At 32.2% G+C, this 19,369-nt stretch overlaps 3 protein-coding genes across 3 annotated transcripts; all 3 read right to left on the bottom strand.

The window, feature by feature from the left end:
* Positions 1 to 848: 848 nt before the first annotated feature.
* Positions 849 to 6,402, bottom strand: LOC107008360 (cytochrome b5-like). Its single transcript, XM_015207363.2, has 4 exons — positions 6,256 to 6,402; positions 6,088 to 6,181; positions 1,540 to 1,606; positions 849 to 1,457 (listed from the first exon to the last, which is right to left on the bottom strand). The coding sequence occupies exons 2-4, from the start codon at positions 6,163 to 6,165 to the stop codon at positions 1,204 to 1,206; spliced, it is 399 nt and encodes a 132-aa protein (XP_015062849.1). The 5' UTR covers positions 6,166 to 6,181; positions 6,256 to 6,402; the 3' UTR covers positions 849 to 1,203.
* Positions 6,403 to 11,118: 4,716 nt separating this feature from the next.
* Positions 11,119 to 12,810, bottom strand: LOC107027657. The gene is made up of 5 exons (XM_015228762.2): positions 12,668 to 12,810; positions 12,489 to 12,525; positions 11,692 to 12,239; positions 11,468 to 11,609; positions 11,119 to 11,377 (listed from the first exon to the last, which is right to left on the bottom strand). The coding sequence occupies exons 1-5, from the start codon at positions 12,671 to 12,673 to the stop codon at positions 11,364 to 11,366; spliced, it is 747 nt and encodes a 248-aa protein (XP_015084248.1). The 5' UTR covers positions 12,674 to 12,810; the 3' UTR covers positions 11,119 to 11,363.
* A 3,472-nt stretch (positions 12,811 to 16,282) lies between these two features.
* LOC107012689 (extensin) lies at positions 16,283 to 18,286 on the bottom strand. Its single transcript, XM_015212601.2, has one exon. The coding sequence runs from the start codon at positions 17,427 to 17,429 to the stop codon at positions 16,503 to 16,505; it is 927 nt and encodes a 308-aa protein (XP_015068087.1). The 5' UTR covers positions 17,430 to 18,286; the 3' UTR covers positions 16,283 to 16,502.
* Positions 18,287 to 19,369: the final 1,083 nt, after the last annotated feature.

Raw genomic sequence — 19,369 nt, 5'->3', positions numbered from 1 at the left:
TTTCTTTTTGCTTTAATGTTCTTAAAATATGACTTTAAAAAGTAAAAATTACATAAAAATAGATCATAAAGTTGTTTTTTAACATTGAAATACAATATAAAGTTATACCTTAAAATTTTCCTCGCTATATACTAACTTTTAAATTAAATAAAGAATATTCCTTTTATTTTTTATTGTCGAATGAATCTTAAAATCTTGTGTAATTCTTTTTCCTTAGCTACTTTTGTTTTAATTTATGTGAGAGAAGGATCGAGTAGTATTTACATCGTTTTAAACGTTTCTACTTTTATGCAATCCTTTGCCAAGGGGACAAATGCCTCTTTAAGTTCCTAACAATGGGTTGGACAGTTAATTTTTTTTGATATCTCTTTTACCCCTTATTCCATGGGGACTATCTGCGGAAATAGAAAGCTCACGCCAGGACGATAGAAAAACTGACACCTCTCATAAACACACCGTTTTTATAGACTTGTAGAGATAAACGCGCTTTCACATCTTCTAGTTCGAATGAGAACATAACATTCCTGAAATGTAGAGTTCAGATTTTTCTAGACAAGTTTATGGGGGTAACTTATGTAAATTTCCCTCCTTTTTTTGATAGCATAATTTACATTATTCAGCTTTTTCTACTTTTCTTTTTTTCAATTTTGTGTTCACACTGAACGCTAGTAGAAATAAACAGATCACATGATACTCGTAATGATTTAGAAATTTTCAATCAAAGTAGAAGCTATCACTTCATGTCAAAGGTATGGAACCAGAGGACCCCTACTAGTAAAGGGAATGGTAGTGTGCACTGTCCCACCAACTGAAAAGACTGCAAGACTTTAGGGGGTGGACCATGTGAATTTATCTTCCAACAGACAATATCACACCATGGATACAAGTATAGTGTGACCTGAGTGAACTATTACGTAAAAGTTGTTACGTAATACAAAATAGACAAATGATGGCAATCATGGAAGAACCAAATTGCGTAGTACACCATTTGTTTTTTACCATATAACTTTTATTCTAAAAGACAACATTACCAACACAGAGCTAACAACATCTTAATATCTCATTATCCCAGTAAAGGACATCCAAGAAAGGTAGCAAATAGACATAACCTGAATAGGAAAGCACAACATATGAAATGACATGCTGCAAGGGAGAAGGTTGTATTGTATCCAGTCACAGCTTGAAACATGACAATTGGCTGATCTATTCTTTCTGGTAAAAGGAACGGAAGGCAAGGGCTGCAACCAATATCAACAAGGGTAACAAGAATTGCAATAGCTTCCATGAGTTTCCAGAACCCTGTCCTCCAGCTGATGGTGTTGCTGAGGGAGGCGGGGTATGTTTGCGTTCTGCAGGAATGGTGGAACTGTCAATTTCACCAATGAAGTATTTCTTCAACATCTCTCTTGCATCATCACTGTGACCGACATCTTCAAAATCATCTGTCGCATCCTTGCCTATATATCACACAAATTTATACGTATCACATCTAAGTTTAGTTCACGACAAAGCAATGTATTACCAAGATTTTAGGCTTACCTGTTGCAGTTAGCAACACTTCATCACCTCCAGGATGATCATCCAAAAAAGAGGTCACATCATAAACCTAACATAGAGTTGTCAAACATGGAATCAAGAGACAATACGATGGAAATTAAATGATAACAATAGTAAACAACAATTAAAACAACACCACTAATATAATGCCTCCAGATGAAAAGGTTTTGATGAATGCCTGACGAGAATTATAATTTTTTACCAAAGAGAGTATGTCAAACACCAAAAATAATGACAAACTCGTATTATTACAGATTCAGGTGCTCATGTATTTGTTCATCTAGATTTTGTATACCTTGCTCAACATCTAAGAGATCTTAGAGAACATCAAAAAACCATTCTACAATTGCATCAAAGCCAGTAAACACTAAAATTGGAACAAATTTTAAACCTCAGCAACATAGTTCCAAGCTATATTGGTCCGGTCAAGCACTTTTATGCCTCAGTGGCTAGGTACTGACAGAGACTGTTCTCTGTCAAAGGAACAAATACTTCTCTCCATGTATTTTGTATATATACATGTACTCAATACATGTTGAGCAGTGTTCTTGTATCTCGGACTTGATCAAGGGTAATAGTTACAATTGTAAGAGAAAGTTGCAATCAGGGAATGCAGGTGTCAGAATGAAATGAAAAGAGATAATGAATAAATTGTTCTAGCTGGAANAATCAAGGGTAATAGTTACAATTGTAAGAGAAAGTTGCCATCAGGGAATGCAGGTGTCAGAATGAAATGAAAAGAGATAATGAATAAATTGTTCTAGCTGGAAACCAATGGTGATTTAGAAGTTACTGATACCAACGGATCATTGGGAAGAAGTACCATCACAGAGCAGGTCAACACAGCTTGTCCAATGAAAGAACACACATGTACAAGCCTTCAACCATTTACCTGTGATATCATACAAGGCTAGTGGTAAAGAACAGCAATAAAAGAGTTTCTTCTACCTCGTGACATTGTCCTGTGTCCAGTTGAAAGACCATTGTATGCTGGTGCATAATTATTCTTCTAGGAACAAGTTAAAAGTCCACTCATTTCTTAGCACTCCCAAATATCATAGAAGAAATAAAACCAAATTGTATTACCTTCCCCTAACAGACTTTATCTCAGTTAACTGTTGGAAACCAAATCTAAATTATATTCTCATATTTCCTCTATTTTTTACTGTATACTTTGTAAAACAGATATGCTGGAGTCTCGCAAAACTATCTTTTCTGCCAGACAAACATTCAAATTTATCAATTTAGTTTGAACTTTTTTGTAACATTCTCAATTGTAATACTTCTTTAGTTTCTTTATTTTTTCTAGCATCCTTCCCCTAATGTAACACAATAATACCCCCAACACTCGAGGTACCTCTTATCCCAATTTATTCTCAGGAAGACATTCTTTTTTATCTTTGATTCTTTCATATCTAGGATTTGCTTTGACCCTTCACTTTTAAGTTCCTTCTTTTTCCCAACAAGGTAAGGTAAGCTTCCAAGTTCATTGTCACTTTGATATTCAAACCGATGCCAAAAAGTTTTTAGAATTTAAGACCAGTACTTAACATTTCTATACATTATTCTCTCCTTTTGTCTTTCTTTTTTTTTTTCTCCTTCTTTTTGGTTTTCCAGCTATCTCCTTGGTGCTCTAACTCTAAAAGTTCTAATTCACCTTACTTCAGCATATTCATATTTTTCTTCTCTTAATTCTAATCCTATGAGCCCTTAAGTCATGGGATGACATGCAATGGGAGGAGGAGGAAAACAGTCCCTTAGTTGTTTTTATAAGATGAAAACGAATAGTTATTTATCCTAATGTTGATTTTACTTTAATATTTTAATTATTGTTGTTACCTTCCCCTCATCACTCAATTTTATGGACTTATCACGTCCCAAATCCCCATCCATCTCATTACAATTTATACCTTTTGATGCTACCCAACATAAATGGTTACTTCATTTCCTTTAGTTTTATTTTCGGAGTTGTATGCACCGGTTTATGCACTATACTGCCTTTGCTTTTCATTCTACCTCTCGCTTTTCACCCTTCTCTATCTTCAATGTTCTATTCCTTTCTCCCTTCTGTTACTACTTTTTCTTATCCCCCTACCTAAAACTCCATTCTTCCTTGACAAGTAAATGCTAATGAAGGGGTAAAAGGATTCCTTTCTTCTATATTTGCCCGTCAAATGGCAATTTCTATATGTTTTTTTCGGGTAAATTACGAGTAGAGATTTTGGGGAGAGTGGATAGAACAGAGTTGTGGATTTCCATCCCGTGCTTTTGAACGATTCTTCCTGCAAATGGACGACCTTTTTCTACCATACTAGGAAATGTGATCAAAGGTGCTTGTGCTCATCACAGAAGTTTCTATAAACTAACTTTAGCATAAGAAAAGAAAGATACATTGACAAACTATTTGACACAGGATGACCTAGCTGATTGATGTCATAAGCAATCTTCCTTGTCTAAAAGGAGCCTGAACTGGAAGTTGAGTTGAATGATCATAAATATGTCAAAAAAAGAGAAGTATTTGGCTTTTTAGTCTATAGCTTTAAAAAAATATCGGGTGATTCAATTGAACCGAACCTTACTTAGAAAATGTCCAGTGCATCTTTCTTACTTACACGTCTTAATTTCGTTTCTTAGTCTGCTTTTCTTATTTCTATTTACTCCATTTCTTAAATTTTCGGTTTCCCGTTCCACTACATAGGTCTCCCAACCCTATAAAATGAAAATTGGAGCTTATATTGTTGGATATAAACCATATTAATTATGAGAAGTCTTCAGATGAGCAATCCTATTACTGAATTGTCAACTTCTACTTTTTTAATAAAGTAAAGGTAAACATCAAACTCAAGATCCAGAAGATGCAAAGGATTATAAAAACAAAAATAGATCCTGTACATCGCCAAATTACTTCTAACAAAGTTTCAAGAGCTATTAAATCCAAAAAAATTCACTACTATTTACATTACAGACCCTACTCCATGAATTTTGGTGGGGATTTGTTTGCATCCTAATGATATTTTCTCAACTATACAATAACTTGTCCTAAAGATGGACTACTGCAAGTTACCAGTTTCAAAAAAAAAAAGATGGGCTATTACTACTTAAATGGTTTAATATCTTTCTAGCTCATCTTCTTTTCACTTTTTTGCAAACAACATAAATGTTTTCTTCCAAACCTCATCTAAACAGCATGTAATATCAACCAGAATCTACAATTTATGTTTCCATGGAGGGTGAGGCGGTGCATTTAACCCAATTTCTCATTCAACTTGTATTTTATTTGTTATTTTCATATGGCATAAAGCATATTTTTCCAAATTACGTCAATAGTCTTTGGAATGATTAATACTGCTTTCCTGGGATTAAATGTTCCCTTGTACTACGATAGGATGAGGATGATGACTCCTCATTCCATCTCTTGCGCCAAACCAAATATGACCTAAAGATTGCAAGCTTTGTTTAGTAATCATTTAGATTATCTACTAACCAATTCCAGGAAATCCAGGGAGAGTAAAATGCTAAAAAGATTGATAACACGTGTTATAAAAGTGACACCATGGGATGAAAAAATTAGGAGGAGATGGTAATCATTGTTAAACCAGAATAAGAATAAAGCTGTAGAAGGGAATAGGTGATAGGCTACCTCCATAACTGGTAAAGGGAAATTAGCCAATCAAAAACATTAAAGCACATATTCCACAAATAGAATTAGATGAGGAAACTAAACCTAAACTTAAAAATAATATGGCCACCTTGATGAAAGGGCTTTCAAATCACCAACAATATATTTAGGAAGATTGAATGGACATGTCTCGGTTGATTCAGTGATGATTTCGGTAGACCACATAGCAATGTAGTTATGGTACAAGAAATGAATAAGAGAATGTTATGACGGAAAGCATTTCATATGACCTTTAGTCTCTATGAATTAAGGTGGACTTAGCTAACAACAAAACACAATTAACACAAAGTATCTATATACACAATACTAACTAGTTACAACTGATACTTTAGCATCTGATGTTATACTCGCCAATGGAGGTTCATAAACCCATAAGCTTTGCTCAAACATTGTATATGTATTAAGAAATTCAGAACTTGAGAACGTTGTAGCAACCCATAAACTTCAAATCCTGGATCCACTAACCGATACTCGTTAAGAGTCTTTTCCATCCCAATTCCCACTGACCGATATTTGCTAAGACTCCTGGATCCACTGACCGACATTTTAGTTACTTTTTTTTTTTAGAGAAACAGTTCATTTTATACTAACAATAGTTTAAATGGCCCAAAAATCAAAATAGCAGAGAATGAACACAAAGAAATTCATATATCCAACCCAAACAAGTTCGAGATTGAAACCTAGTTGTAATTGATTGATTAATCTATCTATGAACATCAATTCCCCAAATTTTAACCAAGCAGGCCTAGCGGCCTTAGCTATAAAAACTCTCAACAACAACAAAAAAATTTTATCAAAAAGAGCAAACGTAACTCGTATAAAATGATAGTTGTAGATTCTAATAAACTTACCTTTCCAGAGATGAGAAGCCAGCAATCATCTTTGTTGTTGTGCTCAAACAAGTCGTTAAAAGCATGAAGTTTGGTCATCTTCACCGATCAGTTGCTTACAATGGGAACACAAAAAATTAAACGCAGAAACTAAAATCAAAATTATAGACTGCAGAAATTGAGGGTTACCTCTGAACTTCCGCCGAACGCACGCCAGAAGTCAAAGTTGAGTAACGTGTTTAGTATGCATATACCAAATTGGGAATACCAATGTCCGATCCCCTTGTACTAATAGGATGAATTATTTTATCCCTTTTACACCTCCAAAGTTTTCATTTAATGTTATTTCTCTGTTTATTTTTAATTGATAATATATTATGTTTTTATTGATTAAATTAAAATTTAATCTTCAGTTCATTTTTGATTTATTTATATTATTAATCATAATTATTTTAATAACTTAAATTTATTATATTCAAAATATGATATTAGGGCTAAATATAAAATAATAAATTAGATTGAAATTTTTGGTAATTTGTATATTCAATAACTTGGCATTTGTTATGGTATTCGAGAGTAAAGATTTAGTATTATGATATATAAATCTTTGATATTCGGTATTTCTCGAATACAAAATTGTTTAGTTAATAAATGTCATATATCAACATATCTATTACTTATTAATACAAACTCAAGGAGAAAGTTAAAGAATAAGAATCGTTTGGATGAGCTTAACATTTGGTCAAACTGACCTAAAAGTCAGTTTTTGATTTAGAGCTCGTTTGGATGGACTTAAAAAATAACTTTTAAAAAATATTTTTTAAAGTGCTGAATCTTATTTTAAAATAAGTAGTTATGTGTATGAATAAACGTGCTTCAGTTGAAAAAAAGTTATTGATGTGCTTGACAAATAAGTGCTGATTTTTTATCTAAATGTCTGAAAAATATTACATAAAAAATCTCTTTTTTATCAAAATGTCTGAAAAATATTAAATAAAGAATCTCTTTGTTTTGGTAAGAAAAAGCAACTCTTTGTTTTGTATCAATGTCTGAAAAGTTGTTGATGTGATTAATACTTTTAAACATCAAATTACGAAAAATATAAGTGTCAATGTATTTTTAATAGTAAGATTATTTTATTGAGAAAAACAATTTTAAACATTTAATACAAAAACTTTAATAGCATTATTCATTTATTTAATCAAAATGTATGTTATTGAGATTTTCAAATCAATATTATGCATAGATAAAACTTGTTGAAAAATATTGAATAAAGAATCTCTTTGTTTTGTTATTTTGGATTCCATCTTAGCTAATATCCTCTTTTGTTATAAAAACTATAGTTTTAAAAAAATTAAAACAAAATAATAAACAGATAATGAAAAGAAAAAAAATGTTATTTGTTACTCTTTTTGGGACGGTCTAAATCTTAATTGTTACTTTTTCTCTCTTTTTTTAGTCTTGCAAAAGTATTATTGTTACTTGTAATTCTAATTCTATAAAATAATACTTAAATTAATATAAACAATATATAAATAGATAATAATATAAAAACATAAATAAAATAAAAATTATAATAGAAAATATATAAAAAAAAATTCCCAAATGAAAATTAACCAAACTTATGAGATAAAAGATATGCATCTACTTTTTTAATAGGAAAAAAATTAATATTTTAAGCTTTTAATAATTAATAAAGGATATATTGATAAATATGTATATATAAAGGATAATTTAGTTTTAAAATAAATAACTTTTGCTTCTACTTTTTTTTAAAAACCACAATTTTGATGTTCTTCATGCAAACAAAAGCTTCAATTTAAAAGTAACTTTAAGGATTTGCTAAACACTTAATTTTTAAAAAAAGTTTCTAAAAAAAAGAACACTTCTAACCTCCCAATAACAATATCTAACAGAATCTAAGCATAAACAATTCAAACACATATGTATAATTTCTTTTCTTGATTTCTTCTTACTTATCGATCTTCTATAATATTTTTTCTCTACATAAAAAATAGAAATGATTGAAGAAATAAGTATTAATTTTGTAATACAATCGCTATAGGGTATTAGTGCCTATGTACCAAATCGAAGCTTAATTTACCATTTATCAAATTACCTAACCTAAATTAAAATATATATATATTTATTATCTACTTTTAATTATCAATTATCGAATTCAAAATTTTAAAAATCTGAATCAAATATCAAACGCTCTTCCTAGGTGATACAATAGAAAAGCTTAACTATAGTATCCTCGGTGTAATTCTATTTTACATCATTAATAACAGAGTTTCTTTTTTTATTTTTTAAAGTTAATTAATTTGAAGTTTACTTTAAAGAATTACAATAAGTAAACTTTTAATTATTTTAAACTTTATTTAAGTAAATACTTGTTGTACTTATACGGCAACTTGAATTCAAATTGGAAGATTTTACTGTCCTTGATTTCATTCTCAATTTTAGGATATATCTTTACTTAGGGTATTCAATATACACTATATTTCCAACATTATTCTAGATAATTCATTATATTTTTTTAATTTTAGATTTAAAATGTATATACAAATTCGATTTGATCTATAAAATGATATTTTTAGTTGAGTATTTTAATAAAAAATTTGTGAGAAGATGAGATTGAATTCTACAATTGTGTGAATTTCCTACATATATAGTATACGTCTTGAGTCAATATGACAAATAAGATGGAACAATCACTAGATATATGATCAAATACGTAATTACCCCATTGAACTTATACTTTCTTTTTTAAGTAGACATCTTAAGTTTGCGGGGGTCCTATCATCCCACGAAACAATCCAAATCCACAATAAATACATCATTTTGACCCATTTTCACAGTAATTGTAATTTCACACTAGAAAAGCGCGTGAAAGGGTAAACTTGCAGCCCCAAACCAATGGAAAACTTACATATGACATTGTTAAACCAAAGTGAAAAGAGATTCATGTTTCTTCTTTTCCAAATCACCATTAATGGCTGTTGAGAGCTTTTCTCAACAGCAAAAGCTGGTTCTTTACTACGCAAAGCGAATTTCTTTACTATATTCTCTATCATCAAGTTCTAGCAATCTATCTTAAGGCCTTTTATTAGAAAAATCTACTTAACAACGACATAATACTTGGTCAATTTTGTACTTAATTACCTTTCAACAAAGAAATTTTAACCCATTTACATTCACATAGTTTTCAAGAACAAAAGTATCAAAGAATCTACTCGTACAAATTCAAAATGTAAAATTCACTTATAGAACTCAAATCTAGTCTTGATTTCGAAATACCCACAAAGCTAAAAAAGATTAAATTAATTTTTGGGAGAAAATTTGAAATCAAACACTAAAATAAAAATAGCAGACAAAACTTACATAAATATATATTTACAAGGAAATTAAAAAAAAATAATCTTTTGAAGTGAAGTAAAGCCAAAGAATTGGGAAAAGAAATTGGTAAGGATGAACATGATTCTTTCTTAAAAAAAATTATGGGTTAAAATGTGAGTGGGTCAGGGTTTTACCCGACCCGCTATTAAACAAGTAAGAAAAATAAAAAAAATATTATTTTATTTGGGGGGTGAAACACACACATATTATGAGTGTGCGAATATTGTAAAAATTATGTATTAAAAATTGTTGAAAATAGTTGAATGAGGTAATAAAATCCCCGCAAACTTTAGATGTCTACTTCAAAAAAGGGTACAAATTTGATGGGATAATTATGTATTTCCTCTAATTTTAAACATGAAAATTGGACACCCATTTCTGTAATTTTTGAGGAATGGTTTGAAGTAAATATTCATGAAGTATATTCAAAAGCCCAAATATAAATTAAATATTCAAAAACTATATAAAAATACTACAAATCGTAATGATATGATGATAAATATATCTGAAAAGTTAGTCAAATCTCTCAAAAAAGAAACTATGACAACTAAGAGAGTATCAACCAAGCTAATTTCGGGTAATTGTGATAGTTACGTTAATTCTCCTCAAAACACTATTTTTAGCGCATCCGCACACCCTGCCAATTATATCTGTAAAGGAAAAAAATGATAAATATATCCTCGAGCTATAGTAAATGGAATGCAGAAACCTTTATTATACTTTTGGGCCAGTGGTGCCCTTGTCGTCCAAAAACTAGAACATATATACCTTTTATGCTAACGGCATACATGTGTCATAATCTTATCAACTGATCGGATATTTATTAAATATCGGATCGACGGATAAGATTGTGTCATGTGTCCCTATTTATTCATTAGAGTGAAGGGCATATATATGCTCTAGTTTTTGCATGGCAAGAGCACCATGTCCCAAAAATATGATGGATAATATCTGTATAACATTTACGACAATTCGAGATATATTTGTCATTTTCCCTATCTGTAATAGCTCTGTGTTCAACAAAAAAATAAACAAAGAAAAATAGCATGGGAACAAAGCTAAATGACTGAATCGATCCTTAGTTGATGGATTCCAATTAATAATACCAAAAATAATACTTCTAAACGCTAAGGGGATTGACTAAAGGGAATGAGATAACCACTCCATGGGACAAGAAGAAATATGTTCGCCATATATACCAAAGTTGACAACAATTGACATTACACATGGCATAGTTAAGAATAAATCATTCTATTTTGGTGTTTGTATGTGGCGCTTTGACATTACACATGCATATATAACAGCTTCGCAATGTTATGCACGAAGTGGGGTATCATGCATATATATTTGTATGAAGAATNATTAAGAATAAATCATTCTATTTTGGTGTTTGTATGTGGCGCTTTGACATTACACATGCATGTATAACAGCTTCGCAATGTTATGCACGAAGTGGGGTATCATGCATATATATTTGTATGAAGAATTAATATAGCAGTTGACTGTAAATTCTGTTATTATATATTAACTTAAGATTATTATCGGAATCGATAAACTTTCAAATCTTAAATTTGTCTTTTAACATTAGTTTCAAAAGCGTCAAGTATAACTACACAAATATATAAATATCTACCATTTTATAACTCTATGCTGTCAAATAAGTAAATTAATAGATTGCATAAATTGAAATAGAGTCTCGTTACAACGAAGACCAAAAGCCAGTTTACATGTAGAATTCACAGGGTCTAGCTGTGTTGGAAATACATTACTTTCATCAAACGAGTATATGGTTACCACATGACAAATTTAACAATTTCTACAACTTGCACAGACATTATAAGGATAAACATTGCTTCATTTCCAAGTAATTAGAATCCAGGACACTGCAACAGAACAGCTTAGGCAGGAATTTCTGCAAATGCAATGAAGCAAAAATAAATATCAACGCAGTTGTCAAAAAAAGGAAAGAGAAATAAATTGAAACAGAAGGAATAATGAGCACCTAGAATTTCGCGAAGTGAAATAGATTTGGAGGTGATATGGAAAAGCTCGAGCACAGTACTGGCTGCTATCGCCTGACTGTTCTTTTGATTCTTTCCTTCCATATCTGGATGAATCTTCCTTTTTAATGCCCTTGTCATCAACTACACACAATCAAATCGTTACGTTTTATAATCAATTGAAAACATGTCAATTAAGTGATTCATAAGTTGTTAGCTAGCTCACTTTTTGTATGCGACGAGAATCCTCTTTAACTCGAGGGATAATCTTCTTGGCAAAAGTAACCCCATTTTTCACTTTAGGTAATTTCAACGATTTCTTATTAATATTAGTAACGTCATCATACAAATCCGGAAGCTGAACTTTCTCCTTGTCGTCGTCGTCATCATCAGAAAGATCAGCTGAGAATAAGTCTGCTAGTGTGATCCTTTCCTTCTTAATATCCATGTTTGACTCATCACCCGCAGTAACAAGAGGATTGTTGCTCGTAATTACATTTGCCATAATTGGTGACACCTCAGGTTCATTATTTGCAGACATCAACGCGTTAGGTTCTTCATGATCACTAACTGCAATTATCTCAGGTACTTCATTTTCGTCATTTAGGCAACTACTTAACTCATCTTTAATTGGATCGAATCCAAATGTGCCAATTGTAAGGATTCCTTCTTTCCAGCCGCCCAACATAGAGAACTCATCTTGAATAAGAAGTTGCTTGTGATCATTGATAACTATCACTTCATCTGTTTTCACATTCCCACAAAACAATCCATCTGCCATAATATAGTAAAATCTTCAACAAACAAAAAAAAGATCCTTCGCAATTTAAGAAAATAAGAAAGACTTCTGATGGTGTGGTCCTAAATTAAAATTATGTCAAATGTACAAATTATTCTTTAATCTTGTGCTCTAAAACATGCCACGTGAAAAGTTATTACCAAAAAAAGAAAGGTCATTCTTTTTTAAACGGGGAGTACTAATTAGCCAAAAAATTAAATAAAAGGAGGATCGAATAGCTTCACCTTTCTGATTAAGTTTACGGTGAACCCAACTGAAGATCTACACCCGCGTCCAACAAAAAGAAGAAGAGAGTTTAGAGCTTTGTCACAACAATTTGAAAGACAATAAATGCATTTTTTTTTTAATTAACAAGAAAAAGAAAAGACCGGCGAGCTATAGATGATTAAATTAAATCGTATACCTTCATTTGTTGTTTGGGAAGTTGGCTATGGGAAATTGATTGAAGTTGAAATATGTGGAGTGGATTCTTAATGGGCAGATAAATAAATAACTAATAAGTGGCGTTGTGGAGGGTGGGGGAATTAAGGGGGACCAATTAGGTACAAGGTTGAACTACTTGACAAATGTATAAGGCTAAATAGAGGGACCTTTCTTTGTAAGATTATATTGTATGTCATATATTATTGCATGTTTCTGTACAAAAAAACTACGCAAGTTCCATCTCTATATATCTCTGTGACTTCTTCGATACAGTCCACAAGTACCAAATAGATAGAGATTTGTGGCGAAATGGATCACATCTTCGTATAATTATAAAGAATGAGTCTGCCTTTCCCTTTTAATTGACTCTATTCAACGTCTTTTAGCGTTGGGATCAATTTTACGTGGCTCAAGACTTTGAGTCAAGATGTTAGGTGCAACAAATTAATCACTTCTTGAACGTATGATCAAAGATGTAATAAGTTCGTATTAAAAACCTAAATATTAAACCTATTAAAGATAAATGATTTCTAATGTAATCCACTTCGAATTCTTCATGATTACGCGACTATCTTTTTAAAATTTTGATAGGATTTTGTACATCTACCTATATTATTGGTATGTGTCATTGCTCATAATAACTAATTTTCATCAACTTGTAGAAGCAAATGGCAAATAAGAGAGAGAACATCCCACAAATTGATTCACTTGTCATGTCATTTGGCTTCTATTTGTAAGGTATTTTTCACATGATAAACCCGACCACAATATGAGTTAGGCAATGGGCAGAAGCTAATACTAATCCAAGAATGCCATGACAATCATCTAGCAGTGCATGCATATGTTTAAGTCCTTGTTTCATAAAAAAAGCAATGATGCAAATAATTGTTGCACTTTACCTAGATATTTCGAAAGAAATAGTAATTCATATACACAATTATTCTTACTAAAATTCTAGTTTTTCATCAATTATTTTCCTTGAACTAACAAATCGCCAAGCTGCTACCTTTTGCATTATTGCAATATGTAAGAATTAAGATAGACTTCCATTTTGGAATCTTTACTTTGATACCTTTTTCTTTTTCTTTATGTCGGAATACTAATTAGGCGGACCCTTGATAGTATCATACTGTACAAAAGAGAAGGAAAATGGAGATAAACAGGGGTAGTTTGGTCGGGAACAAGTTATCCCACCATGTATATGTGATAACTTATCCTACCGCTATGGTATAAATGATGAGATAAGTTATTTCAGACTTGATAATCAAACAAGACGCCAGATTTTTATCCAAGGACTATTTAATTTATCCCAAATTTTTAACTAAACTAAGTCATTATATAAAATAATTTACCAAAGTAATACATTTTTCTAAAATTTTACAAAACTAGTATAAACGTATTTCACGATAACGTTTTAGGGATATTTTATTTTTTAAAAACTAACAGCATTAGGTTGATATACGTTACTGTAAGTAACGTTTTACTTTTAAAACGTTATTTTCAGTAACGTATATCAATCTGACGCCATCAACTTTTAAAAAATAAAATATATCCTAAAACGTTACTGTGGAATACGTTTATACTAATTTTGTAAAATTTTAGGAAAACATATTATTTTGGTGAATGGCTTTATATAATGACTTAGTTTGGTTAAAACCTCATTTATCCCTCTAACCAAACGACCCTAAGTTGATCACCTCCTATATCATAAGAGAAAAAAAAGTTCCACTCTTACATAATATTATTACAAAAAGGATTAATGTAGGTGCTAATAATATCTTCTGCATTCACACCTATCAATTGCACTTTCACACAGACAGACTAGAATCTAACCAATATGCAGATTGATACTGTAAAAGTCACCTAAATAAAAAAGATCATGCACCTAGTCCGATAAATAATATACTATGAGTCTAAATATTTAAGTTTAATTTTCTCAGACTTTTATCAAACAACTGTAACACGTAATGGATTTAAGTTATAATATCCGATCAATATTATAGTGCAGAATTGAATTCTCTTGAAGAAATATTGAAATCTATATGAAAGACGACTTTGTGAAATAATAATATATTAATTAGTTGAGTGACCATCTTATTTAAAAGCACATAACGCGCAATGAATCATGATAATTGAACAAACACATCTAGTATCAGTTTTGCGTATGATATATTATCAAGCTTTGTGGAGAGGCTGTAATTTTGACGGGTTGTGGCATGTCTTATTGCAGCCAATTCTCATCTGCCAGTCTGTTATGAGTAAGATTTTGCTTTGGATTCTCTGAATACAAAGAATCATGGTATTTCATTCAACATGCATTTGCATTTGTTCCTCTTTGACGTGGGTCTTCTCTTATTTTGATCCTCTCATTTTTTTTCCATTTTTTTTTTACCACAAAAGGTAGATATTATATTTATAGTACTACTGCGTACAGGTGCTCCCCTACATATGTCATTCAACCAAGTAATAGAAAAATCAGTTGACTAAATTATGTGCTAGTTTGTTTGGACTTCTACTAGCTAAGTAGTTTTCCAAGACTATCTAAAGTCACAATACTAATACTTGAGCGTTGTGCTTTAACAAAAATAACATTGAATTTTGGAAAAGATAGAGTGTATAAAAAATAATTTATAATAATAGAAACAACCAATAGGAACAAAATAATATGTTAATGACTAGTCTGATACAAGAAACAACATATAGTAATTGAAATCAAAGGCCAATAAACTACTGGAGTAATTCTATCTGGGGGGGTTATTAATGGGCTGATCCAAAATTGAGGATAAGTGAAAAATCAAAAAATATCTTTATGCTCATAATAGTGGCAAAAATATCTTTATTCTTTTTAGGACTTTGGTAGATTTCCCAAGGATTTTATACCTCACGTCTTTCTCAATTGAACCATCAATTGAATCACTGTCGCATAAAAAGTTAAAATGGTCCAGGCACCGTTACATTACTGTCACTTAATTGCAAAAACGGGGCATAAGTGTCCCCCTCGGTTTCAATGCTTAATTACGTTATAATTTCTCTTAAATGTGCAATCAGGCCATGTACACAATTAGTTTACTTGAAAGTCAATATTCATGATAAAAAGAAGGTAGTAAGTAGTAAATAACATGTTTTGAAATAGTCAAATACAGTTCATAATCTTTTGTAAATTGCTGTACTAAAATGAAGCAATGTTGCAGATATCCTTCCAATGCCCAACTCTGTAGATCAATACATATGGAACGTTTTGAAGAATTTCGGTGCTACAAATCTTGGAAGATGGGGATGTCGTGGAGACATGTTTTATATCGCTAGAGGAGGTACAAAATTTACCCACCTCCAAATATACGTTTACACCAGATGATCAGTACATGCATGACATGTGTTTGTGCATAGACTTCTGTCAATTAGTAAGCTCTGATATTTGGTTGTTCGTTGTATATAGGGATTAAGTTACGTAATTATATTTCTTTCCTATTTGTCCGGTTCTTACTTTATTTTCCAGTATTTTATTTTCGGATACAGTAAAGATAAAACCAAATTAGAGCTAACTTTGCTAGTCCAACAGGCTTAGCCTATACACAAATATTTGTAAAACAGAACAACAAGTTGAAAGGAAATTCATAAATTAATGCCGATAATATATTACATGAAAGGTGGAGTACAACTCAAACATGGTGAATCCAGAATCCACGTCCTCCTCATTTTAATTTGTTTATTATCAATTGGAAAAATTTCTCAAACATCATATAGTATATAGTATATATTATTGTTACCCGAACTTCATATGCTTGCGTTTCGCCAAGAACACATTGTATCTATAATTAATCTGTTGAGAAGAAGATATGGAAACCAGGATCATGATCAGTGAAACTCGATTCGTCTAAAATCGAGTTGTTCACTCCTTGTACATTACTGTTAATGAACATAGTAGATTCTTCCATGTCACTTTCATCTTCTTTCTTCTTCTTTTGATCACTATTGCCTTCTTCTTTCTTGCCAACCGTTTGGGACTTACCTCCAAATACATTACTAGTAGTAGTATAAGATTTCTTGATGGAATTTGGTTTCAATAGCATTATTGCCCCTTTGTTTTCGCCGATCAGTGTTACCAACCTCCTTGGTAATTTTTCAAATTTAGTACTACTAACTTTGTTGTTATCCATAGCAGATTTCTCATTCATCTTAGAATTTCCAGGGGCTTCTTTCCCGGGTAGACGAAACAGAGGCTTTGTTTCGGGGTGTAATTTTGGTGGTGATTCGTTCCTTGGCTTGACGACTCTTGAAGTAGTAGGAGCAGTGAGAGTGGTGGTGGCAGGGGAAGGAGGTGGAGGTGCTGTTGGTTTTGGGAGTGGAGCAGTGGTCAATGAAGAGGAATAAGGGGCAGGGGTCTTGGTTTCAGGGCTTTTTAAGCTGAAGGAAGAGGAAGCAATTGGGAGAAATGCAGGAGATGTAGGTGATGAAGGAAGTATTGATTTGGCTGGAGAGACAGGGGCAGTAGATGGTGTTGGAGATTTTGGTGCAGGGAAAAATGCTCGAATTGGAGTAGCAGGTGGAGGAGGAGATGTGGCAGCAGGTGGTCGAATGGTTGGTCGAGGCTGAGGGGCAGGAGGCCTATATGGTCGTGGAGCAGGAGATCGAAATGCTGTTGGCCGAGGGGTTGGTGGTGGAGTTGGAGCTGGAGTTGGTTGTGTTTGGCGACCAAAAGGAGCTAAACGGAACCATGAAAATGGTCTTTGTTGGTTAGACATTCTTTAGGAACACACCACACAGTAGAGAACCCCCACTGGACTAATTAAATTAAACTCGAGTTTAGGTAACTTCAATGAGTTTGGTTATTCAATTCTTTGTTGCACACATAAATTTATACATGTGTATGAGTAAGGATTGTTGATGAATTCACCGTGGAAAACGGGGACAAAAAGTTACCTAAACTGACAAATAAAAAGATGAAAAAGAAGTAAGAAAAGCATCTGGTTCATTTACAAGGTTTGGTATCAAATCTTTGTTGTCTGCATTCATCAAGAATACATCACATACTTTTTTGTTAGTGGAATGAAGTTTTCACTTTGATTGGCTTCTCAAAGACTCGGTGACAACTAATAACAACTTACAGCAGAAACAACCCTGGTGGTGGGGTAACAGAATTTTTAACAGTTCTGAGTCTAGAACAAGCCGTTTTCAAAACAGACAGGGGGGATGAGAGTGAAATGTTCATATTCCCTGCAGAATCTATCTTAGATATTGTATGCATATGAAGTAAAATGTTTTGAATTGCGGCTTCTAAAATTGTACAGTACTGTTGATCATGCAGACTCTGTTTCAAACTATCTATGATATACATAGACAGCATATATATGGTCCTTCCTCTTCCCATTGTTTATCCTTGCCTCAAGATTCAGTTTTGTTACAAGAACACAGACATCAAAAGCAAAAAGGGAAAAATCAACGAACAATAACGAATAACAGGTTACTGTATTTTGGACTAATAAAGATTCTTGAATTTGAAGTTGAACAAAAAGGGGTATTTTGATATGGGGTGTAACTCACTTCAACTGTCTTTGTCTTGACTTTGCTTGCTAGAAATATGATGCTGTCTCCCCCTTTCAAGAGGCTTCAATAGGGTTCTAAGATAAATCAGCTTCTTTTCATTAGTCCTTTCTCTTACTTTTTCTGTATCTTTATTGATTTCCTAGTACTTCCATCTAAGTTGTAGAATAGTAAGTTCTTTTCAACCATCCATTCTTACATCTTGATCCCATGAAGTATTTTAGCTTAAACAAATTAAGGAATATAAATTCAAAGGATTGTTACAAAGAACTCTTATACCAGAACAGAATTGAATGGATACAAAAGATTAAATGTAGTAAACCCCAACTAATTGTGAATTGAGGCATAGTAGATTTTGATTGATATAACAATACTTACACAACTAGTTTTGACATCCAAACTAATCATTCTTTTTTTTTTCTAGACAATTCCTTGAAAGGGTCATTACATCTGGTGTAGAACAACTTTGCCACACTAAGTAGGATCTCTTCTATAGTTAATGTTTTACACACAAGGATGCAGACACCTCGACCTTCAAACTTCAAGCCAATTCAAGGCCAGTTGGTAAATTGGAATACTTTGAAGACAATGTCAATTCCAGTAGGGATTTGCCAAACAAATAGGATAACGTTTAATGCATTCATAGCTATGTGCAGACTCCTAGCTGTTTCGTTCCCCTTTTGCATTGCTGGTACAAGAGCTGCTGCTACTGCCCATAGAACTGTAATACCTGTTCCGTGAAAGTTGAAACAAATTAAGTCATGTAGAGCTACCCGGTTAATGATCTAGAAATTAATATTCCAGATAAGGTTGCAAGTTTGCACCAACATTATGTTCTACAACATTTTATACCCTTGGAACTTGTAAAAACTATACAAAGGTGTATAGGCTTTAAAGCCTTGTAACATATGCAGCTCAGAAATGCAGGACCCGATCACCTCAAAGAATGTTGAGTTACTTAATCAAACTCACTGATAACAGATCGAGAATATTTTATATCTAACAAGTCATCTGTAAATTCAAGGAACTCTGTAAACAGGAATTATTTGGAGATTGGAGTCTGCTATAATAATATTTTAATTTGGTCGGAGCAACAACTCCCAATTTCCACTGATTGTAGATCTATGCTCCCTCTCCTAAT

Source organism: Solanum pennellii, chromosome 1, assembly GCF_001406875.1.
Source record: "Solanum pennellii chromosome 1, SPENNV200".
NCBI lineage: Eukaryota > Viridiplantae > Streptophyta > Magnoliopsida > Solanales > Solanaceae > Solanum > Solanum pennellii.
Note: the sequence above shows the minus strand (reverse complement) of the source record. Positions and strands in the feature narration are given on the sequence as shown.

What these genes read in the sequence shown, in the direction of transcription:
- LOC107008360 (XM_015207363.2), bottom strand. Translation starts at nt 6,165, where the DNA reads ATGACCAAACTTCATGCTTTTAACGACTTGTTTGAGCACAACAACAAA. An exon ending in GGCTTCTCATCTCTGGAAAG is followed by an intron (nt 1,607 to 6,087) that starts GTAAGTTTATTA and finishes ACTCTATGTTAG; the next exon opens with GTTTATGATGTGACCTCTTT. An exon ending in AGTGTTGCTAACTGCAACAG is followed by an intron (nt 1,458 to 1,539) that starts GTAAGCCTAAAA and finishes TGTGATATATAG; the next exon opens with GCAAGGATGCGACAGATGAT.
- LOC107012689 (XM_015212601.2), bottom strand. Translation starts at nt 17,429, where the DNA reads ATGTCTAACCAACAAAGACCATTTTCATGGTTCCGTTTAGCTCCTTTT.
- LOC107027657 (XM_015228762.2), bottom strand. An exon ending in CCGTAAACTTAATCAGAAAG is followed by an intron (nt 12,240 to 12,488) that starts GTGAAGCTATTC and finishes ATATTATGGCAG; the next exon opens with ATGGATTGTTTTGTGGGAAT. An exon ending in ATTCTCGTCGCATACAAAAA is followed by an intron (nt 11,610 to 11,691) that starts GTGAGCTAGCTA and finishes GATTGTGTGTAG; the next exon opens with TTGATGACAAGGGCATTAAA.